Source organism: Carassius auratus, chromosome 25 (genome assembly GCF_003368295.1).
Source record: "Carassius auratus strain Wakin chromosome 25, ASM336829v1, whole genome shotgun sequence".
NCBI lineage: Eukaryota > Metazoa > Chordata > Actinopteri > Cypriniformes > Cyprinidae > Carassius > Carassius auratus.
In genome coordinates, this window is record NC_039267.1 from 2,245,891 (window position 1) to 2,272,895 (window position 27,005).

At 39.4% G+C, this 27,005-nt stretch overlaps 1 protein-coding gene across 13 annotated transcripts in view; it reads right to left on the reverse strand.

Moving 5' to 3' along the window:
• Positions 1–2,854: 2,854 nt before the first annotated feature.
• The window catches only part of LOC113042979 (neuronal cell adhesion molecule), a 78,799-nt gene continuing 54,648 nt past the window's right edge, over positions 2,855–27,005 (reverse strand). For 4 of the 13 annotated variants that reach the window (XM_026202021.1, XM_026202022.1, XM_026202025.1 and 1 more), the window contains 16 exons: positions 21,789–21,936; positions 21,092–21,216; positions 16,783–16,812; positions 14,747–14,848; positions 14,436–14,633; positions 14,292–14,362; positions 13,285–13,510; positions 13,087–13,202; positions 12,080–12,284; positions 11,589–11,711; positions 10,171–10,347; positions 8,695–8,817; positions 7,744–7,881; positions 7,122–7,253; positions 6,227–6,305; positions 2,855–3,386 (listed from right to left, as the gene is read on the reverse strand). In XM_026202021.1, the coding sequence (XP_026057806.1) occupies positions 3,170–3,386; positions 6,227–6,305; positions 7,122–7,253; positions 7,744–7,881; positions 8,695–8,817; positions 10,171–10,347; positions 11,589–11,711; positions 12,080–12,284; positions 13,087–13,202; positions 13,285–13,510; positions 14,292–14,362; positions 14,436–14,633; positions 14,747–14,848; positions 16,783–16,812; positions 21,092–21,216; positions 21,789–21,936 (2,210 nt within the window). In that variant the 3' untranslated portion in view covers positions 2,855–3,169. Of the gene's footprint in view, positions 3,387–5,516; positions 6,306–7,121; positions 7,254–7,743; positions 7,882–8,694; positions 8,818–10,170; positions 10,348–11,588; positions 11,712–12,079; positions 12,285–13,086; positions 13,203–13,284; positions 13,511–14,291; positions 14,363–14,435; positions 14,634–14,746; positions 14,849–16,782; positions 16,813–21,091; positions 21,217–21,788; positions 21,937–27,005 lie in introns of those variants that run through there. The other 9 variants (XM_026202026.1, XM_026202024.1, XM_026202023.1 and 6 more) reach the window with 5 other exon arrangements.

The window sequence follows — 27,005 nt, forward strand, 5'->3', positions numbered from 1 at the left end:
CTGATTATTGTTGGTGTGTGAGTCTCTGACACTAGATGGAGACAGAAACCTGAAGAACTTCAGCAAACAGTGCAGCACTACTGATAAACCAGGGGCCCGGGGCCACAACAGACCCTTGACATGACCACACTGAATCAGGATGAGCGGAGACAACTCAAACTAAAGATATTTTCATTTGTATTCCCTACTCATCAACACTTTTTGTCTTTGAACAATGAAGATTCACAAGGTCTTGGAAAATCTGGATAAATAAGGAAGCCTCATAAAATAACGAGCATATCATAATCACCATGCATTTATAATATTTATTCCAGTATTTACAACATTTAACTCCTAAAACTTCTGCAACAACTACCACTGCTCGAGCTTCATTTCATCTGATGATTCTGTGAGAATCCTGCAGAAAATGATCTAAAACAAGATAAAATGACCTGTGTACAGATAACAGACGACAGAGTGTGTGCCAGCGCTGTGAGGACACACACACACACACAGGACAGATGGCTCTCTCTCCACACTGGAAACATGACAATGACTAAAATAAACAGGCTTTGAGCTTCTGTACACACTGTTACTCACTGTTTCTCTCTTTCAGCTTCACTCTTCTCTGGAATCCTCTGTGTTTCTCCCGGAATCTCAACGTTCCTGGTACTGCAGACATTAATGCCAGCTTCATCTTTAGCAGACATTATGGGAATGTTACTTTTGAAATGTTCTCTGAAACCATTTAAAATGTAAAAGACGTTCCATGACTGAACAATACATTTCGTGTGCTAACTTTTTGAGAACTTTATTAAAGACTAAAGATCGTTGAACAAACATTATGTTACTGTGTTTGTTCATAACTTTAAACTTGTGTGAATGTTCTGAGAACGTGTGTCATAATAATAATATGAATAATAATATGAATAATAATCATAATAATAATAATAATCATGGCAACAGTTTGATGTTGAAATGATTGAGTAGCATCCAGTTCATCATTAAATAAAATTATTATTCATTTCTAAGTAAAATTTGTGTAAAAATGTCAGTCTGATCAAAACTGTGGCTCATTCGTCACACTGGAAACACAAGGTGCAGTGCATTGTGGGATACAGCATCTCATAGAGTCAGATGCTGATCAGCGCTTCAGAAACAACACAAACACAAGAGAGATCTATAATGCAATACATTTATTCATTCAATAGTATTATGAATATTATATATAGAGGCTGAAATATCATCCAGTCAAACTTGAATAAAATGAGACATGAGGTTAATAAAACTCTAACACTTCTGAGATTAAAGTACAAAATCCCTTTACAAAGACTGAGAGAAGGAAGAGCTGCGGTACAAGAGGATATATAATCAATGAAAGAAGAGATCAATACTGCTGCTGACACACACACACACACACACACACACACACACACACACACACACACACACACACACACACACACACACACACACACACTCCTGTCCTGCACTTCAGTTCACAATCCACACAAACTCTCACTTTATTTACAGTAACAAAATATCTTTACAAAACAACATTTAACATTTCAAATTCAAACTTGATGCAAGTTACAAAAAAAGCATAAAATCTCTCTCTCTCTCTCACACACACACACACGCACACGCGCGCACACACACACACACACACACACACACACACACACACACACACACACAGTTCATTTTGACAGGAAGATCTACAAAAACTGAATGAGGCAAAGTGTAAAGAGAGTGAATTACATGAATATCCCCCCTAAAAAAAATTAAAATTGTATTTTACACATCAAGAAAACCAATCATATTTTTAAACAATGGGGATTTTTGAATCAAATAATGGGTATAAATTCAATTTATGTGAATTTCAAGCTAAAGTCATGACTCAAAAAAGAATGAACGATTCTAAAAATAAAATAAAATAACCAATAAACATTATATTTGATGTAAAATATAATTTCAAACATTTTTCTTTTGATTTTGGGATGATATATGAGCCAGTGTTGTATTCACTCAATATAAATGTCCTCTGATGAATTCTAGTCTAATTCTACATGTGAATATTTCAAAGCGCTTGGCTTGGCCTGATGACGCTCCTCCATATGAACTCATATACAGTCACACAGATGAAGCATCATCATCATCATCATCATCAGCATCAGCAGCAGCAGCATCCCAGGTGTGTGTTGCTATGGGAACTGCACAGGTTCGCCTGCAGGTCAAGATGATGCTCTGGAAGCGTCTGACTTAATCTACAGGAGTGTGTGACTGTCATTAAACACCGCAGCAGTGCTCTGGAATACAGTGAGAGCGTCTCCTTCTCTCAGAATCAGATCCTCGGAGTGGAAGAGCAGAATATTGTCATCATGCATGCGTTCGTAATATAATACTAGCATACTGCATCATCACATGATCAACACTGAACACTGAATGTGCTGTGCTTCTGCAGTCACCTCACGAACAGGTCCTCCAAACTCAATGTGTTTCTTTCTTCATCAGGTGTGAGAAATATAGCATTGCATTGCTTGATCAACAATGGATCCACTGGAGTGAATGGGTGCCGTCAGAAACAATCCATCGAGACATTAAGTCTATAATCCATAATAACACTTCCTCCAGGGAAAAGTGCATCTGCTGTTGTCTCTCACAGATTAGTTTAGATCTGTTTAACCGCTGCTTGATCTGTGCAGATTTCTCTCCTGATTCAGACCAGAACACTTTTTCACTGGAGGAAGTGTTATTATGGATTATAGACTCTATGTGTTTGAGTTAAAATCATCTTAATGTTGGATGTGTTTCAGGTTTTGTCTTCTCCAGATGTTCACTGATGGACTGGAGTGCTGTGGATTATTGTGATGTTTTTATCAGACTCTCATTCTGACGGCACCCATCCACTGCAGAGCATCCATTGATGAGACACTGATGCAGTGCTACATTTCTACAAACCTGATGAAGAAACACTCTCATCCTGATCTCAGATAAACTGAGGGTGAACACATTTACAGTTTGGAGGAACTATTCATCTGAGTGATCAAATCATGAATGAAAATGCTTATATTTTTGCCTGATATCTAGATGATTGCATAAGGTTACACACTGCAGTAGTATGATAGTGTGCTATAGTGAACACAGCCGGTCTCCAGTGAACGAAGCGTGCTTCATGAATCAGCGGATCTCACACGATTGAGTTCATGGCGTTCACCGGAGACGGCGGCTCGGAGCTGTCGTGTGTGGCGTCTCTATCCGACCTCCCGCTATACTGTCCGATAAACGAGCCGTCCTCGTTGAACTGTGTGTCTCCAGAGTCCACTAAACTGTCATCGCTGCCGTCACGCTTTACCGTGCCACTGGACGGAGTTCGGCTCCCTTTGAGCGGTTTATGGTCCTCGTCACTAGGAGAAAACCACATGCAGGTGAATCATGAGGCAAATCAAACTCAAAAGATGGACGGCACACACATGCAGGATCAGTGTCACATGTGCAATCACAGACATGTGACAGGATGAGAGACAAAACCTGCGTGAACTTCAAAACAAGTGTTAAAGCATCATGGGAAACTATCAGAGGAATAAAGATGGATGAAGTGCAGTCAATATCTCAGCATCTGAAGCGTGAAGATGAAAAACAGATTCATCAAGCCGTGATTAAACATCATGCCATGAAGCCTGATTCCTGAAGCACCAGCTGACACAATCATTACAGATTCATTCCTCAAACACCTGAAGACACTCCTTCTGCTGGTGATTCATGAACGATTAAAACTCAAACAGATTGAGAAAACTTCAAATCATACATGAATCATGAGTGGATGTAGCCACACTTCCCATGAAGCTCCTGCTGTGTCACGAGAGATTACAGACCGCCTCTTACTCCTCCTTTTCTTGGGTTTTATTATAATTAGGATTATTATTATGGATTTTTGTTGTTGTTCTGAATTTGTTGATACAATTTCAGAAGTCATTGGACATGAATAAAGGCAAAAATAATTTTATTATATATATATATATATATATGCACTTTTATATATTTTTTAAAGTAATAATAATAATACAAATATTTTTATAAAGTCCCAAAAATACTGTATAACCCCAGTAAAATAAAATCAATTCTAAAAGCCTGTAACCGCAGTAGTTCTACAGTCTTGGAGCGTACAGATCTGTTAGGGGCCGTTCACTCAGAACACGTCTTGGGCTTGAGGTGAGACACAGTGATGGAAATAAATATACCGTATTTCCCGGACTATAAGTAGCACTTTTTTTCATAGTTTGGCTGGTCCTGCGACTTATAGTCAGGTGTGACTTATTTATCAAAATTAATTTGACATGAACTGAGAGAAATGAACCAATAGTTCACATTACCGTCTGCAGCCGCTAGAGGACGCTCTGTGCTGCTCAGTTCTCCTGTAGTCTACACTGAAGACAGAGAGCGCCCTCTCGAGGCTGGAGACGTCATGTGAACTCTTGGTTCTTGGTTCTAAACAAATGTGACTTATAGTCCAGTGTGACTTATTTATGTTTTTTTCCTCATCATGACGCATTTTTGGACTGGTGCGACTTATACTAAGGTGCGACTTATAGTCCGAAAAATACGGTAGTTGCCATGCCAAAGAAGCTGATGATGCTTGCCCCGCCTCCGGGGTCTCCTGATTGGTCCACTGTTGTGGAATTGGCATTAATGAGTGGCACTGCATGTTAAAGTTGAAATTCTTTTTAACTTTATATGGAAAAGTAATGACACATTGACACATTCTGTGTGAAGGGCCCGTTCTGTCTGTGATTCCTTCTCTCTGATGTTCTCAGTCTGTTGATGACATGTGTTAGCGGTTCACGTGAAGTGTGATCCTGGAATGGTTGTGTTTTTCTCCTTTCACATGCAGATTCCTGCTTACCTTCCCGTGTTCGAGCGCTCTTAACGAAACAAGAGGAACGACTCTGGATCTGGACTCAGTCTGAGCGAGCGTCACAGCAGATGTGATTCAGAGCTACTACACATCAGTGATGAGGATCTGATGATCTGTGTTCATTCAGAGCAGATCTGAGTCCACTCTGATTCATCAACGCTTATCTTACTTCTGAATTACTTGTTTCAGATAGCGCTGTTATACACTCATATTTTACATTTGGCAAACGTTGACTTACATGGCATTCAAGGTAAATATATGATCACTAGCTGCGTTTACATGGACCCTTCTAATCCGATCGTAATAGACTAGAAGCACAGTCAGAATAAAAAAGTCACATGTAAACACTTCAGTCGGATTGAATTGGCTCGTTCTTACTAAAATTTAGATTGGATCTTAAGAGGTGGATAATTCCTTTTGTAATCCGAGAGGGAGGACATGTAAACACTTGATCGGATTGAAAACCGAAACGGGAAAGTACTGCGCATGCACAGTGACGTAGAAACAGCGTAATGATGTATAACGCGCAGAACGAGCTGTTCCTGGTGAATAAAGTGCCATGAATAAGTGTCCTGTCATTATAAATCTCCCCTTTCACTCAATCCGATGGAAGTAAAAAGAGTCCATGTAAACAAACCTACTGTTGGGTGTAATCTATCACACGTAACACGAGTTACGTCATCAGATTACTTTTTCAAGTAACTAGTAAAGTATCGCATTACATTTTACATTTACAAGACAATCTGAAAATATTCTCACTTGGAGAATTGTTGAAATATTAATTTAAAATCTCAGGGGACATAAATGCAACAACATTTATTTCTATTGTAAATTCTTAATATTTCATGTAAATGTTTTTGTCTAAAATGCCGGTTTGTGTCAAGTGAAGAGCAGCTGTCAGGTTCACATAATTTACCTTCGTTATGAAGAACATCTGCAATAATCTCCCAAATCAGCGGATAAAAAGAAAATCATTTAATAAAGCAGGGAATATAAAAGAATATTGCTATACAGGATCAAAGTGCGTAGATTCATCTCTGTCCCGCACACGTGCAGAATAACGCAGGAAGAGACGTTAAATGGCAAACCAGCAGCTTCAGTTCAGTTCAGATCAGCGTCATTATATGAAAGGAACATCTGCAGGAATATTCTGGATCAGGAAGAGAAGGATGCAGGACTATACTCTGACACAGTAAATACACTACTGGATCATCAAGAACCTGATCGAGTCCCACAGGAGGAGAAGATGAAGGAGACGCCGTGGAGAACTGCTCATCTGCTCTCCGTCTCCTGAGGGGTCAGAGGTCAAGGGTCAGGTCAGAGCGCTCTCACCTGTACTCTCCAAACGTGAGGTCATCCTCCTTCATGGGCTGGATCTCTGGGTCTCCGTGAGCATCTTCCTTCTCTTTAACTGAGACAGACATCAGAGTCACACACTGGTGTTTATCACTGAGACCACATCATACACACATGACAAACACACTTAACACGCAGATTAAACACTCTCTTCTTATTCTCCAGCACAAATACACAAACATTCTTCAGTCAAGATACAGTCAGTGGAGCAACAGAATGACAGAAGATATCAAGTCCTGTTTTCCAAAGAAATGCATCTAAATGAAGAAATATCATCAATATCATCAAATTAATTCAATAGTTTGATTGAAAGTTGAGATGAAATAAATGTAGTGACAGATCTTTTCTTCATTTTGATTAAATATTACTAGTTTAAACTTTTTTAAAAAAGAATAAACATAGGCAAGTTGTTCACATTAAGATCATTAGCCTGAATTTAGAAAAAAATAATTAAATTCATCAACTAAAATCATATAAATATGTTACTTGAAACTATTTTAAACATTAACTGAAATAAAATCATAAAAACTTAAACTAATTTTATTTCAGCTACAACATTTTCAACATTAAACATTTTCATTTTTTAGTTCAACCCAATCTACAAAATGAAATAATCAATAATAATAATAATAATAATAATAATAATAATAATAATAATAATAAAATAAAAAAATGCATTTGACTCAGTGATTAAGTTGTATTGGTGTGTCCAGATGATATTTACAATAGTGCTGACAGAATGTTACTAACTTGGAGGTTTTTTAGTGGAACCAATGCGAAAGCACCAGAGAACTACAAACACTTGAACTAAAATCTGTGTGAAACAGACAGAATAACAATAAAGACTAACTGCTCGTAAACTAGTGCTCACCTGGATATTTTCCGCCCTTGTTCCTCTTGATGAAGCAGATGATGAGCAGGATGAGGATGAGCAGAGCGATGGCCGACATCAGACCGATGAACCAGCCCTGAGTGGCGATGTCCACCTGAGGACTCACCATCGCTGAGGAAGAGGAGGAGAAGAGAGAAGATCAGACGCCATGAGACACACACACACACACAGAGGGACACTCAGGAATAGTGCTCTTCATCAGCAATCAGCAGTCCTGCTCTTTCTTATATCAAGACACATTCACATGACACGCAGAACAGAAACTCAGACAAATGCATCACAATGAAGGGATTTATACTGAATGAAGAACAAAATATTAAACGAGTGTGTTCTTCTTTCAGCCTAAACTAAATTTCGATGTATTTTTCAGAAAACAATACGTAATATCTTCATCTTGCATCTCAAGTAAATGTAAGAGTGTTAGAAAACAACTCAGAAATGCTGAATAAGAAGATGACACAATCATGCTGATGGATCAGAGAACAATGAGCACAGACGGACTGGTGCAGGACATGCAGACGAGTCATGCTCTTCATCATCATCATCATCATCATCATCATCTCAACACAACACAGGTCTGGAGGCTGAGATGAAGCCTCACCTGGGACCTTAACCAACAGCTCCTCAGACTGATGACCGCGGGCCACCACACGCACCTTGTAGACCAACCCTCTCTTCAAACCCTTAAGAACGTGGACCTGAGAGCCGTTGACCTTCTCTCTGTGCCAGTCTTCTTCACCTGAGGGTTTCCAGCACAACAGGAAGCACTTCAGCGTCTGAGTTAATTCTGACTACAGCTCTCCAGTACTGCGTCTGTTAGGAGCCTCGGGGAAACTACTCTGCTCAAACTCAGATGTTCTTCCTCAGTGCTTCTGTCTTGTTCTCCAGAATATAAGACACACGCACAATCACATCAGGTAAGATTGGGAGGTTTTAAAGATGTTTTCAAAATGAAGTGTGTTTATACTTAAAACAAGAGAAAAATACACTTAATTCAGAAAGAAATCAGGATTGTAAGTGTTTATTTAATGATTTTATTGAGTTTTATTCCTTTCTATATTGTGAAGGTTTTTAATGAAGGATTTGTTTATATTTCAAATTCCTTGTATAAAGCTCCTTCTGATTCTGATTCTGATATATTTCATTTGGTCAAAACATGCTGAAAATGCATAAATGCATACATTTTAAGATTTTAGGGCATATTTAATTATAACATTTCAGAAAATTAACATACTGTGATTAATCAGTTTGTGGAAGTATGGTGATAAAAGATTTAGATTGTGTTTTTATGTTAAGTCTAAACTCACTACATTTTGATCAAATTCTCAGACAAGACTTTATATCTATTAATATGCTTCTTGATGTTTATAATGGAAAACAAGAGAAAGTACTGAGTAAGAAGATGTTTAGCAGGATCCGTGCCGAACAGACACTAGCTAGTGTGGAGAGATGAGTGTGTATTAGTTACTACAGGAGCTCTACTCATGGGTGTACGTTCAGCCTTCATCATCATCATCATCATCCTCACAACACACGCATGCAGGACTCTTACTGTTGTCTATTATATATTCAACATAAAGGTGTTTCTCTGGGCCCCAGTAATCCCAACTGATCAGCGCTCCATCCTCGCTCAAGGATGAGCTGACGTTCCCAAACGCAGGAGTGACCGACGGCGCTGAGAGAGAGAAAGAGACATCATCAGCCCATCACAGTGACCTCTGACCTCCTGACATGAGCGGCGCGGCGAGCAGCGTGACAACACGTGACTTTAGCGTGTGGAGGCGGGGCTAGTGATGATGTCACGACAGATGTGTTTATACTGGATTAATACAACACAAGATAAAAAATGAGAGCTGGATCGTGGAGGAAAACACACTGAACAACGTTTCTCCAAGGATTCAGAGAGAACTTAATATAATAACAGCACAGTCCTACATCACTGTATCAAAATTATGCTGATTTGCAAAAAACCTTTGAAAAATGTGATAATGCTGAGATAAAATAAAATAATAATAAAAACTTTCCATTGCACAGTCCCCTCCCAAAAAATAAAATCTTTCAATGATATGCATCAGCTTTAATGCACTTGTTAAACAAAAGAAAAACATAAATCAAACAAATGCCTAAAGTTGGACAAAAAGAAATACTGAAAATGTATTATTTACCTTACAGTCTGCAATGGATTGGAACAAATATGTTAAATTACTCATCTTAATGTCAAAGAACTTTACAAAATAAGACTTTTTGCATTTTCTCGTGTCACTGGTCACGATTCTGACCTAGGCATCAGGATTAGGAGTCAGATAATGGCATACATATTACAATAAACTGAGAACTGACCAAACAGATGAACTCTTGCTCAGATTCAGAAAGGAGTCATGTGTTTATCTGTTTTTCTGATGAGAAAGTATGGTGTGAACGAGCAAAACAGACACTCTGAAAATAGTAAGAAACAAGTATTGGATTTCATTCAGCAAATATTATTTTGGATGGTGTAATAATAATAATAATAATAATAATAATAATAATAATAATAATAATAATTTCTATAATTATTTTTATTATTATTATATTACAATTTTTAATGAATTATTATTATTATTATTTTTATTATTATTATGTCCAAGACTGTCAAATAAAATAGCATTTTATTCAGAAACAAATTGAATTTTTCCCTAGCAAAAGTTAAACATCTAGATGTTATGCAGAGAGACAGGTTTATAAATGTGTCTCATTACTAATCTACTGAAATGCTGTAATCTTCTGTTATGCCCAAGTGTTAAACTCTCAGAGCGTGCACAGATGGAGCTTGCTGCCTTTACTGAGAAGCGAGATGCTGTGAACACTAGAGCTGCTCGCGTGTAACTGAACACAGTCTAAATCAGCTGACAGACTGTATACGAACAGACACTACATCTGAAGATCAGTCATGACATTCACAAGACAAGTGGAAGTAGAACAGTGAACAGAAACACAGAACAAAACACACAGTGCAGATCCAGCTGTGCTCCCTATCTAGTGTACGTACCTCTGTCGAGGATGGTGACGGCCTCCTCGGTGAGCGTGGGACCGGATCCTCGCTGTGTTCGGGCACTGATATAAAACTTGTAGCGTGTGCTGTGAGAGAGGTTGTGAAGCGTGAAGCTGCTCTGATTGGACGGCAGATCCAGCTCCTCCAGCAAACCCAAATCATTTTTGCTGTTGACTTGAGGCGGGACAGGAGTGGAAAGAGGCGGGGTCACATTATTTTACCCAATCATAAGCTATGCTTACAGAACATTTGTTCTGTTCCTGCTTCAAACTGACAAGAAGCAGCCGGCTGCAGGGCAAGTCTTCTCTGATTGGTCCGATCGTCTTCCATAGACACACATGATAGGAAACGTGTAGGATGGAGTATGTTGTTTAAAAAGCTAAAACACTGCGCATTTTCATACATTTTAACAGCTTTAAGTTAAACTTTTATATATAACTGAATGGTATTATTTAGAGAGCAGTGATGGACATGCATTTTAGACACTTTTAATGTATTTACTCAGTCCATGTAATAAATGCATATCATTGAATAAGTCGGCCAAAATAAAAACACTAAAACCAGGTCTGAAAATCTCACTGCCACTGCTGTCAAATATTGATTTAAACTTTATAGAGTATCCTCTATTTATATTAAAGTAATTTATTAAATTGGTTTATTCTATGATTCCCATTTTTTGACCATTATTGAGCTGACAATTAAACGTGTTGCGTTAGTATTCCGGGCTCATATCTGCTTGTCTGTGAATATAATTTATTAAGAATTTGTATTAGCTTTTTAATCAACATATTCCATCCTACACTATCATATTGATAAAATAATAATAATAATAATAATAACATGTATAGTCTGAATGCACTGTAAGTCAGTTTGGATAAAAGCGTCTGCTAAATGCATACAATGTAAATGTAACATGTAATCCAACTACGCACACATTTCCTATCCTGTATGCCTATGAAAGACGATTGAACCAATCAGAGAAGGTATGGGGCGGAGCTACACATCCTCCATCTGCAGGCTGCAGCCGGGTGAACCTGAAACTGACTCGAGCAACATGAACAAGGACACACACTCAGATATACACATACCACACATATACAGTACCACATTTAAAACAGCTTCCAAATATAGCAGAGATCCTGGAAACTTCATTTTTTTAAACATCAAATCATAAAGGCACATTCACACCAAAAACAATACCTATGAGAATATCTTCACTCCACCACTAACAACACATAACATACTGGAATCACCTCCAGAACAATCAATCCATACTGGTGCAGTGTGCAACCTTTCATTCCTTAGACAACCATGTCTGCTATTTTCAGTACAAGAAATTCTAAATGAATTACGGTTCCTGGTGTGAATGGGTCTTTGATCAGTAAAGCGCAGTGACGCTGCACAGGTGTTCTCACCGGTCTGATATTTGAAGGTGTATCCGGACAGACGGCCATTCCTCTCGTGAGGTGGACCCCACTCCAGCGTCAGAGAGTCCAGATCTATAGCAGAAACCTTGAAGAAGGACGGCGTGCCTGGAACTGGAACACAAACACACAGCAACCCCCGTTAAATCTTTTCTAAATTTAATATATTTTGTATTTAGAACATTATTTATGCCATTGTAAAGATCAATCAGATGCAGATTCTGTGCTCCGCCTGGAATGCAACGATGGTTTTTGTCTGATTTGACTTGATTGGTAACAGCCCTTTAATGCCCTATTCTTATTACATGTATCAAACAAAAATTAAAATGTAAATGAATGGGGATATATGCATTTAAAAAGGCTAAAAAAAGTTGCCTTCAAAAGGTCAATATGCCTCTGGAAATGGAAAAGTCTGTGTCTCTGCTGTCAGTTTTGATCGTGTCCTCTGTTGGGTGTTGTAGAAATGTTCACGCTGCTCTTACCTCCCTCAGGCATCTCGAAGCGCTGCGGGACGCTGGAGGGACCTTCTCCTCGGCCGTTGAAGGCCGTCACACGCAGGCTGTAGACGCTGTAGGGCAGCAGGTCAGGCAGCATCCCGCTGGTTTTGTTGGGGCTGAAGATCTCAGTCCTCTGTTTGCCCTGATGAGAGTTGTGTCGGTGTAAACTACGCTCTCGACTGTAATGCACCTGCACACAGATAACAGTACAACCTCTGTTAAAGGCTTTCTACCATCCTCAAACTCTCCAAATCCTCCCAGCATGCACTATTCTGAGTGTCATGAAAACTGACATGGTTAGAATGTTTTTATTTGTCCATTTGTGTCTCCTTAAGAGTGTGACAAGCAGACTTAGTTCTATGTATTTTATTCTCATGTAAATTCTGTAAATGAAAAACTGAATTACAGCCACTCAATTACCAAAAAGAACCACAATTATGATTATTTTGGTCAATACTGATATTAATCGTGAGTATCTGAGATTAATCATTAATATCTGAGATTATCTGAGATTAACCGTGAGTATCTGAGATTAATCATTAATATCTGAGAGTATCTGAGATTAACTGTGAGTATCTGAGATTAATCGTGAGTATCTGAGATTAATCGAGAGTATCTGAGATTAATCATTAATATATGAGAGTATCTGAGATTAACTGTGAGTATCTGAGATTAATCGTGAGTATCTGAGATTAATTGAGAGTATCTGAGATTAATCATTAATATCTGAGAGTATCTGAGATTAACCGTGAGTATCTGAGATTAACCGTGAGTATCTGAGATTAATCATTAATATCTGAGAGTATCTGAGATTAACTGTGAGTATCTGAGATTAACTGTGAGTATCTGAGATTAATCGTGAGTATCTGAGATTAACCGTGAGTATCTGAGATTAATAGTGAGAATCTGAGATTAATCGTGAGAATCTGAGATTAAACATGAGTATCTGATTTTGAGTATTAGCGGGTCACATGATGAAAGTAGAGCTGTACCTTATAGCCCTGCAGTCGTCCACGCACAGATTCGAGTGAAACAGGGCTCCAGTGCACCTCTGCTAGCGTGCTGTTCAGCACCAGGATCCGCACATTACCCGGAGCTGCCGATGGAACTGCACAAGTGCATTCTGGGATTAGCATCATTCCACTAGATAAGTGTATAAAGGTGTGTGAACTGCTGGAAGCATCACTCACAGTCCTCTCCGGAGTATCCAATCACAGCACTGGGTTTGGGTCCAGGACCATAATCGTTCAGTGCCTGAACCATCACCTCATACGGCACAAACGTGGGCGTCCCCGACACAACAAACTTAGAGACGTTAGCCACGCTGACTGACGTCCAGTCCTTCTCCATGTCCAGCTGACGCCACATGACCTTATACTGCAGGCCGGGACCGTTGGCCTGAAGAGGCGTCAGCGGCTGCCCAACACAAACATGAATGTCTTTACAAAATTACCAGCGATTTTTACGATTTTTCACTAAAATTTGATGGCCTACAGTACATTTTATTGTATGAATATTTGAATATGCAAAAACGCCAAAATAAAAATCAATGGCCCTACTTTTTTATCTACACTTGAATATAGGTAGGTTTCCTAAACTTTCTAATTGTGAGAAAAAAGATGATAAAATCACACGTTTATGAAAAACTACATCTGTATAATTATTTGTATCTGTATAATATATTCAGTATAATTATCAAAGCATAAATCCAGTAAATCGTTCCATCAACACCTCCAAAGCTTGCACACATACCATCCTGGATCATCATTTTACTAGCTTTCTGCAGTTTTCATTTATATGCTGTCTATTGCTGATGATCACATTATTTCTCAAATGCATCTGTTTACACAAGAGATCGCTTGTTTCTCCCTTCTGTTCATGTGTGTTTTTGTTTGGGAGGTTTTAACTAAACTATTAAAATGTAAAAAAATAAAATACAATGGGACAAGGGGGATTTAAGATTTTTCTTAATGATTTTTTTAAGGGACAAAAAGGAATTTGGGGAAAAAATAAAATAAAAACAGATTTCATAGGGCCCTAATAAATGTAAAAAAAAAAAATCAACAAAATTAATTTGAAACAAATACTGAATTTAGGAATAAAATAAAAAGGATTCATAGGGCTCTAATGAACATCATGGGTTAACACAGTTTACATAATCATTATATGAGGTGTTTATTAATATTCAGCATCTCACCTTCCACGTGATGACCAGATTATTGTGTTCGGTGCCGTGACCTTTGACCTCAGTGGGGTTCTCGTCAGGAGCTGTAGGTATTAGAGATGTGTTAGATGCGAGCGGATGAACACTAGTGTGAGTGTGAACACGCGTGTGCCATACCTGCAGGGCTGGTCCTGAACTGGCGTGAGGGCATGCTGGGATGGCTGAAGCCCACATCATTGAGCGCCAGCACTCTGAAGCTGTAGTGGACATATGGAGAGAGCTTCAGGTGAGCCGTGGTCTTGGTTCCAGGAACCTCCGTCAGATTGTGCCACACGCCGCTCTGGTGAAGAGCATCCTCATATTGGATCAGGAACTCTGACACAGAAAGAGCACAAGGTCATTCAGGAAGCATCCTTACACCCAACAGAAATGTAAAGATCTTTAAAAGCATGCACACAGGTGTGTGTGTGTGTGTATGTTTGTCTTACTCTTGATAGGGCTGTTGTGTTCATCTCCAGGTGTCCAGGTCAGCTGAACGCTTCTTGCTCCTGGATCCGTCAGCTCCAGATCGGTCGGCACTCCTGGCTGCTCTGTAGAGTTAAATACCACTAATAAATAATACTATAGTAATACATCTTATTTTTTATATTGCTTTTGAGAACCCAAGGACACTTTACATGATACAAATAATATAATTATATAATCAAGACAACACAGGCAGTCAGACGGTGATCATATAACATACAAGACAATAACCGAAGGGAAAAACAAAAATAAACAATCAATAAAACATATTGTGATTTTAGTTCAGTCTTAAAGGTCTGTAGTGAGGAGACAGCACAGATGTTTTCAGCCAGCTTATTACGAAGCTTAGCAGCTGAAATTCTCAGAAATGAATCTAAGAGTGCAGGCAGGAACATAAGAAAGTATTAATTCTGTAAGATATGGAGGTCCTAGATGGAAGGCTTAAAAACTAGGACAAGAGAGATAAGGAGCCAGTGCAGTGCTGAAGGACAGGAGTGATATGAGCTGATACCATTTTCAATGTAGGACACAAGCAGCAGAGTTTTGAACTAGTTGCAGGCAATTAAGGGTTTTAGTGGGTTGGTACCAAAACGAAGAGTACAATAGTTCAGAATCAAGGTTAAAGCATGGTTAACAGTTTCAGCATTTTTGTGATTTCACAATATATTAAAACTTTTGCAGAGGTAGAAAAATAAGATTTAACAACAGTTGGCTGTGAGGTTCAAAACATAATTTGTAATCAAATAATACCCCAAGAATCGATACAATGGGTGGAGAATTTACTGTAACTCCATCATTATGTGAATGAAGATGTAATATTTGCAGGAGAACCATGGTTTGAGATCTCATAGGCAAGAAGTGATGGAAATAAAACTGAAAGAAAGCAAGAAAAAACTGAATTGGGCTGTACAGTAGGATAGATTTGCGCATCATCTGCATAAATATGGAGGTTCAGACCATAAGGCTATAAGATCTGATCAAGAGGAAGCATAAAAATTAGAAACAGAAGTGGACCGAGAACTGAACCTTGAGGTACACCACGGGAAACAAGATCTGCTGATAACAGGTTGAAGAGACAGAATACTGAATGGCAATCAGTATCAAAAGCTGCACTCAGATCAGAGGAGCAGAAGGATGAGGGCACCAGAATCAGAGGTCATTCACTACTCTTAAAAAGCTGTATCTGTACTGTGGAGAGGAAGAAAACCAGACTCAAATGGTTGGCAGATCAGGTTTGTCCAAATGAGACAAATGTGTCCCTTTTCTTAAACTTCTAATAGACAAGGAGAGGTTGGAGATGGATCTAAAATTACTCGGGACTGTGTTATCAAGCACTGGGGTTATAGCAGCTATTTTTAGTCCAGTAGCAAGGGATCTGTTTGTTGTGTGGATGATAGATAAAAAAAAGATAAGGCATAATGATTTCCACTGTATGTGTTGGCAGTGGATGAATCTTGAGTTGATCTAACATCGAAAAAATTACAGAACTTAATTGAAATATCAGGTATTCAATCTCAGATGTATTAGTGCGTATAAGGCCAAGCAGGGAGATAGATAATTCTGGGGAAAGATAGGTAGGTACTGTAAATTTACATTAGAAAACATGTCTGGAGTTTCTTTAGAGATAGTGGTTTGAAAAGTTTGTTGATCTCAGAGAAAGGATTCCTGGATTTACACTTTGCTATTTTAATGACAGCATGCAGTGCTAAGTGCTTTTGTCAACACAAACATGAATCAATTCATCAACTCGTGATCACATGATCAGACAAGTACATGCTGCGTGATGACATCATCAGCTTCATGTCTGCACATGCACAAATTAAAGCGCATTCACGTGATGAGTCATGCAAACTCTACAGACGCCTTTGTGTGGAAATCAACAGAACGACTCCAAAGTAAATCAGAAGACAGATCAATGTGATCACACAACAGCATGCTCCATGAACATCACCACACACAAGCCCAGGGCATTATGGGATGTGATGTGCTGTGTGTTTACCGTAGATCACTGTGGGAGTGGGCGGGGCCTCTGAGTGGGAGGGGTTAGAGGAGTGAGGAAGAGATGGGTTAATTTACAAACAATTACACACTTCTAGCTAAAATTATTCTAAAATGCACTATTCTGTCAGTTTATTTGATTTAATTATTTTCATTTTTATTCATACAGTTTTAAATTGTATTTATATTTTAGTTATTGATTACAATAGACTAATTGTTATTTAAATCACTGTTTTTATTATTTTATTCAATCACTGTATTATTTATTCATTTTTATTTATTAAAAAATATGAATTATTATTCATTTAGATAGTTTAATCTTGTTTTTAGTGGGATTTTCTGTTAATATTTTAAAATATTTTGTATAACATTTTTATCTGAAACATTTTATTATTTATTTTACTTTATTTCCTTGTTTTTCTATAATTTTTTTCACTATTTTTTATTTATTTGTATTGTATTTTTTATTTACTTATCATTTGATATTGATATCATTTGAGAAGAAACAGTCGAGCAACATAGAAGGACAGCAGCTTGTGAGTGTTTTGTCTTGTTTTCTCATCAGACTAGTGTGTGATCATCATAGCTAGGAAAGTTTTTGTTTTGGTTTAAATTGTGTGTGTCTTACCGTGGTTAATACGTGCTGAAAGTGGCGCTTGGTTTTGCGTTTGCCTATCGCGGGACTGCCTGGTTTCGATCTGCTAAATAGTGAGGCGTGTCCAGCTGACTTCAATCACAGGTAATCAGGCTAATCCAAAGCACTAGGTTTCCCCGCGGCAGCGGTCGCGGCAACCCTCGTGTGAACCCTCCTCATGTGAAGACCGACGAGTGTAAAGACAATCGACTCTACCTGCGCGACTCCACCGAGCAAGGACACCGACAGGGCACCTGAGTATTGCTTCTCTTTTTTTCCAGTCTTTGTATAGTTTGTTCTCAAATATATCTTACACTTTGTAGTCACTATGTGCTTTCAGATCTCTACTATCACTACTAACACTCGGAGAGCACGCTATGTACGCCGCAGGAAGGCCTGTCTGACAAACCTATGCCATGTCCCTCTGACCTCTACTACTATGCTCTCTATTCCAGTTGGTCTCTGGAACTGCCAGTCTGCAGTTAACAAAGCAGACTTCATTTCCTCTATTGCTACCCATTCCGGTCTCAACCTCATGGCACTGACAGAGACTTGGATCAAACCTGAAGATACTGCCACCCCTGCAGCCCTCTCTACTAATTTCACTTGTTCCCACACTCCTCGTACAACTGGGAGGGGTGGAGGTACGGGTCTCCTTATATCCAAAGAATGGAAATTTGAACTTCAGCCATCACCTACAGGTACTGGTTCATTTGAATCACATGCCATTACTGTAACCCACCCTGTTAAAATCCACATTGTGGTCGTTTATCGTCCTCCAGGTCAACTGGGAAACTTCTTGGAGGAGTTGGATGTGCTGCTATCAAACTTTCCTGAAGATGGTACTCCTCTGGTACTGCTTGGTGACTTCAACATCCACTTAGATAAACCCCAGGCTGCTGACTTCATAACTCTGCTCACCTCATTTGATCTCAAGCTAATGTCCACTACAGCGACTCACAAATCGGGCAACCAACTTGACCTCATCTACACGCGTGGTTGCTCTGTGGACACCTCTTCAGTTGCTCCACTGCACACCTCTGATCACTTCCTCATTACTGCTAACCTAGCACTTACTCCTGAAGTGGCACACACTCCAACGCAGGTCACCTTTCGACGGAACCTACGCTCACTCTCTCCATCTCGCCTATCTGCTGTGGTTTCATCCTCTCTTCCACCATTCTCTCAGTTTTCTGCTCTGGACAGGAACAGTGCTACGGACACTCTTTGCTCCACTTTAACATCTTGCTTGGACAACTTTTGCCCACTGCTGTCTAGACCAGCACGCACTGCCCCATCTGCCCCCTGGCTGTCCGAGGTTCTCCGTGAACATCGCTCTAAACTCAGGGCTGCAGAGAGGAAATGGCAGAAATCAAAAAACTCTACGGACCTCAGTGTGTATCAATCACTCCTCTCTTCCTTCTCTGCAAAGGTCTTAACAGCGAAAACATCCTACTACCACAACAAAATTAACAGCTGCTGTGACGCTCGGACACTATTCAAGACTTTCTCTTCTCTTCTTAATCCGCCGCCTCCACCTCCTCCATCGACTCTTACAGCGGACGACTTTGCAACTTTCTTCACAAATAAGATGAGATCCATCAGTGAACAATTCTCCACACCACAGACTGAGGAAAACTTCACAATGACTGATGCACACTCTTTATCCTCCTTCTCCCCACTCTCAGAGATGGACGTCTCCAAAATTCTCCTGTCCAATCATCCTACTACTTGTCCACTTGATCCTATCCCCACTCACCTCCTTCAAGCGATCTCTTCTTCAGTCATACCTTCACTTACTCACATTATCAACTCCTCTCTTCAATCTGGAAACATTTCCCTTAGCATTCAAGCAGGCTCGGGTAAGCCCACTGCTCAAGAAACCATCTCTAAATCCAGCGCTTCTTGAAAACTACAGACCGGTATCCCTTCTTCCATTCATTGCAAAGACACTTGAGCGGGCTGTGTTCAACCAGCTTTCTATGTTCCTTGAATCTGGCTTCAAAAGTGGCCACTCAACTGAGACTGCTCTGCTCTCGGTTACTGAAGCCCTGCGACTAGCAAGAGCAGCTTCAAAATCCTCGGTACTCATCTTACTGGACCTGTCTGCTGCTTTTGACACTGTCAATCACCAGATTCTCCTGTCCACCCTCAGAAAGATGGGGATCTCTGGAACTGCTCTCCTGTGGGTTAAGTCCTACCTCTCTGACAGATCCTTCAGTGTGTCTTGGAGGGGTGATGTTTCAAAGTCACACCACCTTGCTACTGGGGTTCCTCAGGGCTCAGTACTTGGACCACTTCTCTTCTCCATCTACATGACATCTTTAGGATCTGTCATTCAGAAGCATGGCTTTTCTTATCACTGCTACGCTGATGACACCCAACTCTACTTCTCATTCCAGCCTGATGACCCGACGGTAGCTGCTCGCATTTCAGCCTGTCTGAGTGACATTTCCCGCTGGATGAATGACCATCACCTTCAGCTTAACCTTACAAAGACTGAACTACTGGTGATTCCAGCTAACCCATTGATTCATCACAACTTCTCTATACAGCTGGGCTCGTCAACCATAACTCCTTCGAGGACAGCCAGAAACCTAGGAGTTGTGATGGATCATCAGTTAAGCTTCACTGACCACATTGCTACAACGACCCGGTCCTGCAGGTTTGCCTTATACAACATTAGGAAGATTAGACCCTTCCTGTCAGAGCAAGCAACCCAACTTCTTGTCCAAGCTCTGGTTCTCTCCAGACGGGACTGTTGTAATGCTCTCCTGACTCTTCCTGCATGTACTGTCAAGCCTCTGCAATTGATCCAGAATGCAGCAGCGAGGGTTGTCTTCAATGAGCCAAAAAAAGCTCATGTTACTCCCCTCCTCATCAGGTTACACTGGCTACCAGTAGCTGCTCGCATCAAATTCAAGGTACTGATGCTTGCCTACAAGACAACCACTGGCACGGCACCAACTTACCTAAACTCACTGGTTAAATCCTATGTGTCCTCCAGAAGTTTGCGCTCTGCAAGTGAACAACGCCTTGTGGTGCCATCCCAAAGAAATTCAAAATCACTCTCACGGACCTTTTCCTGGACTGTGCCCAGCTGGTGGAATGACCTCCCAATCTCAATTCGTACAGCGGAGTCTTTACTCACTTTCAAGAAACATCTAAAGACTCATCTTTTTCGCCTGCACTTAACCTACTAACACCAGTGCTTTTCCTTTTCTTGTCTTTTTCATTTAATTAAAAAAAAAAAAAAAAAAATTATATACACCTGGCTATGCGTTCTATACTAGACTAACTGAGACTTGTCATGGCACTTGTATTCTGTTGTTGTTCTCTTGTTGACCTGACTGCTTCTATTGTTCTCATTTGTAAGTCGCTTTGGATAAAAGCGTCTGCTAAATGATTAAATGTAAATGTAAATGTAAATGATATTTATTTAAATAAATTTTTATCTACTTGTTTAGTTAACTTTTCTTCTTCTTCTTCTTCTTCTACTTCTTCTTATTCTTCTTCTTCTTATTATTATTATTATTAGTAGTATTAGCATCATTATCATTATCATTATCATTAACGTTATGCTATTATTAATATTATCTGTCAGTAAAATCCCTTGTATCTAAATGAATCCAGAGAGACACTGGATCTAGTCCTTGGTTAGCACACAAACACTCACCGACCACTGTGAGCTGAGCGCTGGCCGAGTCCTGGTCCAGCGTGGTGTTCATGATACACGTGTACGTCCCTGCATCGCTCTCTGTGACGTCTGTGATGGTGAGACGGTCCGAGTCCACTCTAAACCTGTGATCAGACACAACACCCTCAGACCGGCTCCTCACAGTACTTTAGCTTCAGAGCTGCTTCATCAGCAGACACTCAAACTGATCCCGTGAACGCTAATGACATCTAAAACCTGCCAGTGATCCTCATCTTTTCTACAACATCTACTCAAACTGTTACTCACCTAAACGTTTTTAAAGACTAAAATATGAAACATTTCATTGCTCTTTTCTGAAATGTACTATGATGACTTTAACCCACATATTACTGTATGTTCAGGGTCAGTTAAAAAATAAAACAAATAAAAACTAATTGGTAAATTTCTGCATTAGGCAGATGCCTTTATCCTTGAAATGAAATGTGCATATTTATTATCAGTTCATGCATGCTCAGTTTGCTGGAAATCAAACCCATAATCTCGCTGTTGTTAGTGCAGCACTCTACTTAAAGAAGCATACAGAAGTGCTTTTCCACACTTTTTCTGTTTAAAATGTTTTGAAAATATTAGAAAATGGTTTGGATACAAGCTATAATATTCAAAGGTGAAAGATCATCAGATTATGAGATGATCAGACAGTGTGTGGTTCTCAGACCTCTCATCGTCGGGCAGCTCTCGGTCGTCCTTCAGCCAGGTCATGGTGGGTACGAGGGACGGGTCGTGCTTGGCTTTACACTCGAACACCACGTCCCTGTTCCTCTGGACCACCTGGTACTCCGGCGGCCTCAGGATCCTCGTGGGCTCTAGAGAGAGACGCTACAGATGAGCAAACCTCAGCACATTCTCATCCAGTCAAACCCTGATAATATCACACAAAACATCGTGAGTCTCCATCACTCATCGGGTCTGATGATCCACCGATGGATCATTTCCTAGTGCTCTTAATATAGCACACTTCCTGTTGTGCTCTTCAGAGATGCACTTAAGTGCCATTTGAAAAGTGAAAAACATGCAAGCTAAGGCCTGGAGCCTCTAAACACAATGCATCATGGGATAGTGAAGCTATTAAGACCAATATCCATGTCTGTTCATTTTAAAAGTGCAGTATAAGCACATACTAAAACACTCACACAACTCACTATAGAAAGAATTATTAGAGAGGTTTTCAGTCTTTAAGATGCCACGGACACCCAAATTTAATTAATATGTAATTATATAAATCAGTTTATTATTTATCTAAATAATATTTTATAATGTATTAAGCTATATAAGTTATATATTTAACATTCATTTTAATAATTGTTTTAATTAGGCTAGTTTAATAATATTATATCATTTATTTATTACAAATCACTGTTTTTAAATATTTATTTTAATACTTTTTTATGATTTGTTTAAATGGTGTCGCTGTTGGACAGTGTTTTCTCTACTTCCTGTTGGCCTTCTGTAGCTAATCATAGCTCCATGTAGCTGTTTTTATTTTATATTTTTTCTCTATAATCTTTCTTACTATCACTGTCTGTTTGTTTGTTTTTTTTAATTGTAAAATATAACTTAATTCACACCATATTTCTGATATTACCGATCAATCTTATCAGATTAACTTTGATCGTTCACTCTTCCGTGACTGCAGCACACCTGCAAAGCGTTAGCACTCGTTAGCTTGTCATTAGCGTTTTCTTTTCTCCTCTCCTCTCCTCTCTCACGCTGCAGTTTTCCACAAGTTCATCAAACAACCGCAGTAAGAATATTTCATCAAGCACGGTGAGTAATGGCTTCTCCTACAATTGTTATTTGCACCTCTTGCCACATGTACAGTTTATCTATCTCTGTCGCTGATGAGGGATTCACATGTGATAAATGCAGGGAAACAGTTAGGCTGACAGAGAAGATTTCAGAATTAGAGACACGCATCCAAACTTTAATTGAGGACAGTAAGAATGTTAGGGCTCTAGATATGGCTTTGGATGCGTCTAGCTCAGGGATTCCTGTACATTGTCCGGTTCCAGCAGAGCCCCTGCAGCAGGGCAACTGGGTGACGGTGAGGCAGCGTAGTCGTGGGTCAAAACACCGCTCTTCTGTTCCGATCAAAACATTAAACAGGTTCTCCCCACTCAGTGATGCACCCACTGAGAAACCTGATGAAAGTGCTCTAGTTATTGGCGATTCTATTGTACGGAACGTGAATATAGAGACACCAGCCACCATAGTCAAATGTTTACCGGGAGCCAGAGCGCCTGACATCTTGGCAAATTTAAAAGTGCTGGCTAATGCTAAACGTAAATACAGTAAGATTGTTATTCATGCCGGCGCTAATGATGTTCGACTTCGCCAGTCGGAGATCACTAAAAATAACTTTAAAGAGGTGTGTGAACTTGCAAGCACGATGTCAGACACTGTAATATGCTCTGGTCCCCTCCCTGCTTACCGTGGTGATGAGATGCATAGCAGATTGTCATCACTCAATGGCTGGATGTCTAAGTGGTGCCCGCAGAATAACATAGGTTATATAGACAATTGGACGAGCTTTTGGGGCAGACCTGACCTGTTTAAAAGAGATGGTCTTCATCCCTCCTGGGGTGGCGCCACTCTTCTGTCTAGAAATATGGCAAATAGTCTTAGTGTTTATACTTGACTAACTGGGGCCCAGGTCAGGATGCAGACAGACTGGCTAAACCGACTGTCTGCTAGCTGCCTCCCGTCACAGAGGTCAGTTAATTCTCAACACATAGAGACTCTTTCACCTAGTTATCACACTATAGAGACTGTGTCTGTTCCACGAACTAGAAAATACAAAAAACGTCCAAACCAAGTTAAGGTTAACAATTTAATTGAGGTTCAACAAATAAAAAACAAATGCAATATGGATAAACAAATGATAAAGATTGGCTTATTGAATATCAGATCCATTTCTACGAAAACACTTTTTGTAAATAATATGATAACTGATCATAATATAGATGTGCTCTGCTTGACAGAAACCTGGCTAAAACCTGATGATTACATTATTTTAAATGAGTCCACCCCCCAAGATTATTGTTATAAACACGAGCCGCGTCTAAAAGGCAAAGGGGGAGGTGTTGCTTCAATTTATAATAACGTTTTCAGGATTTCTCAGAGGGCAGGCTTCAAGTATAACTCGTTTGAAGTAATGGTGCTTCATATAACATTATCCAGAGAAACCAATGTTAATGATAAATCCCCTGTTATGTTTGTACTGGCTACTGTATACAGGCCACCAGGGCACCATACAGACTTTATTAAAGAGTTTGGTGATTTTACATCCGAGTTAGTTCTGGCTGCAGATAAAGTCTTAATAGTTGGTGATTTTAATATCCATGTCGATAATGAAAAAGATGTATTGGGATCAGCATTTATAGACATTCTGAACTCTATTGGTGTTAGACAACACGTTTCAGGACCTACTCATTGTCGAAATCATACTCTAGATTTAATACTGTCACATGGAATTGATGTTGATAGTGTTGAAATTATTCAGCCAAGTGATGATATCTCAGATCATTATTTAGTTCTGTGTAAACTTCATATAGCCAAAATTGTAAATTCTACTTCTTGTTACAAGTATCGAAGAACCATCACTTCTACCACAAAAGACAGCTTTTTAAGTTATCTTCCTGATGTATCCGAATTACTTAGCATATCCAAAACCTCAGAACAACTTGATGATGTAACAGAAACTATGGACTCTCTCTTTTCTAGCACTTTAAATACAGTTGCTCCTTTACGCTTAAGAAAGGTTAAGGAAAACAGTTTGACACCATGGTATAATGAGCATACTCGCACCCTAAAGAGAGCAGCCCGAAAAATGGAGCGCAGCTGGAGGAAAACAAAACTAGAGGTATTTCGTATTGCTTGGCGGGAAAGTAGCATATCCTACCGAAAAGCATTAAAAACTGCTAGATCTGATTACTTTTCTTCTCTTTTAGAAGAAAACAAACATAACCCCAGGTATTTATTCAATACAGTGGCTAAATTAACAAAAAATAAAGCCTCAACAAGTGTTGACATTTCCCAACACCACAGCAGTAATGACTTTATGAACTACTTTACTTCTAAAATCGATACTATTAGAGATAAAATTGCAACCATTCAGCCGTCAGCTACAGTTTCACATCAGACAGTGCACTATAGACCCCCTGAGGAACAGTTCCACTCATTCTCTACTATAGGAGAGGAAGAATTGTATAAACTTGTTAAATCATCTAAACTTACAACATGTATGTTAGACCCTATACCATCTAAGCTCTTAAAAGAGGTGCTTCCAGAAGTCATAGGTCCTCTTCTGACTATTATTAATTCCTCATTGTTATTAGGACATGTCCCCAAAACCTTCAAACTGGCTGTTATTAAGCCTCTCATAAAAAAGCCACAACTTGACCCCAGAGAACTAGTTAATTATAGACCAATCTCGAATCTCCCTTTTCTGTCCAAGATACTAGAAAAGGTGGTATCCTCACAATTATATTCCTTCTTAGAGAAAAATGGTATATGTGAGGATTTCCAGTCAGGATTTAGACCGTATCATAGTACTGAAACGGCTCTCCTTAGAGTTACAAATGATCTGCTCTTATCATCTGATCGTGGGTGTATCTCTCTATTAGTTTTATTGGATCTTAGTGCTGCGTTTGACACAATTGACCACAACATTCTTTTGCATAGACTTGAACACTTTGTTGGCATCAGTGGAAGTGCATTAGCATGGTTTAAATCGTACTTATATGACCGCCATCAGTTCGTAGCAGTGAATGAAGATGTATCATATCGATCACAAGTGCAGTATGGAGTACCTCAAGGCTCAGTTCTAGGGCCGCTACTCTTCACGCTTTATATGTTACCCTTGGGAGATATCATCAGGAAACATGGTGTTAGCTTTCACTGTTATGCTGATGATACGCAGCTCTATATTTCCTCGCAGCCCGGTGAAACACACCAATTTGAAAAACTAATGGAATGCATAGTCGATATAAAAAATTGGATGACGAGTAATTTCTTACTGCTAAATTCAGAAAAAACAGAGGTGTTAATCATAGGGCCTAAAAACTCTACTTGTAATAACCTAGAACACTGTCTAAGACTTGATGGTTGCTCTGTCAATTCTTCGTCATCAGTTAGGAACCTAGGTGTGCTACTTGATCGCAATCTTTCCTTAGAAAGCCACGTTTCTAGCATTTGTAAAACTGCATTTTTCCATCTCAAAAATATATCTAAATTACGGCCTATGCTCTCAATGTCAAATGCAGAAATGTTAATCCATGCATTTATGACTTCAAGGTTAGACTACTGTAATGCTTTATTGGGTGGTTGTTCTGCACGCTTGGTAAACAAACTACAGCTAGTCCAAAATGCAGCAGCAAGAGTTCTTACTAGAACCAGGAAGTATGACCATATTAGCCCGGTCCTGTCCACACTGCACTGGCTCCCTATCAAACATCGTATAGATTTTAAAATATTGCTTATTACTTATAAAGCCCTGAATGGTTTAGCACCTCAGTATTTGAATGAGCTCCTTTTACATTATACTCCTCTACGTCCGCTACGTTCTCAAAACTCAGGCAATTTGATAATACCTAGAATATCAAAATCAACTGCGGGCGGCAGATCCTTTTCCTATTTGGCGCCTAAACTCTGGAATAACCTACCTAACATTGTTCGGGAGGCAGACACACTCTTGCAGTTTAAATCTAGATTAAAGACCCATCTCTTTAACCTGGCATACACAAAACATACTAATATGCTTTTAATATCCAAATCCGTTAAAGGATTTTTAGGCTGCATTAATTAGGTAAACTGGAACCGGAACACTTCACATAACACCGTACTTTCTACATCATTAGAAGAATGGCATCTACGC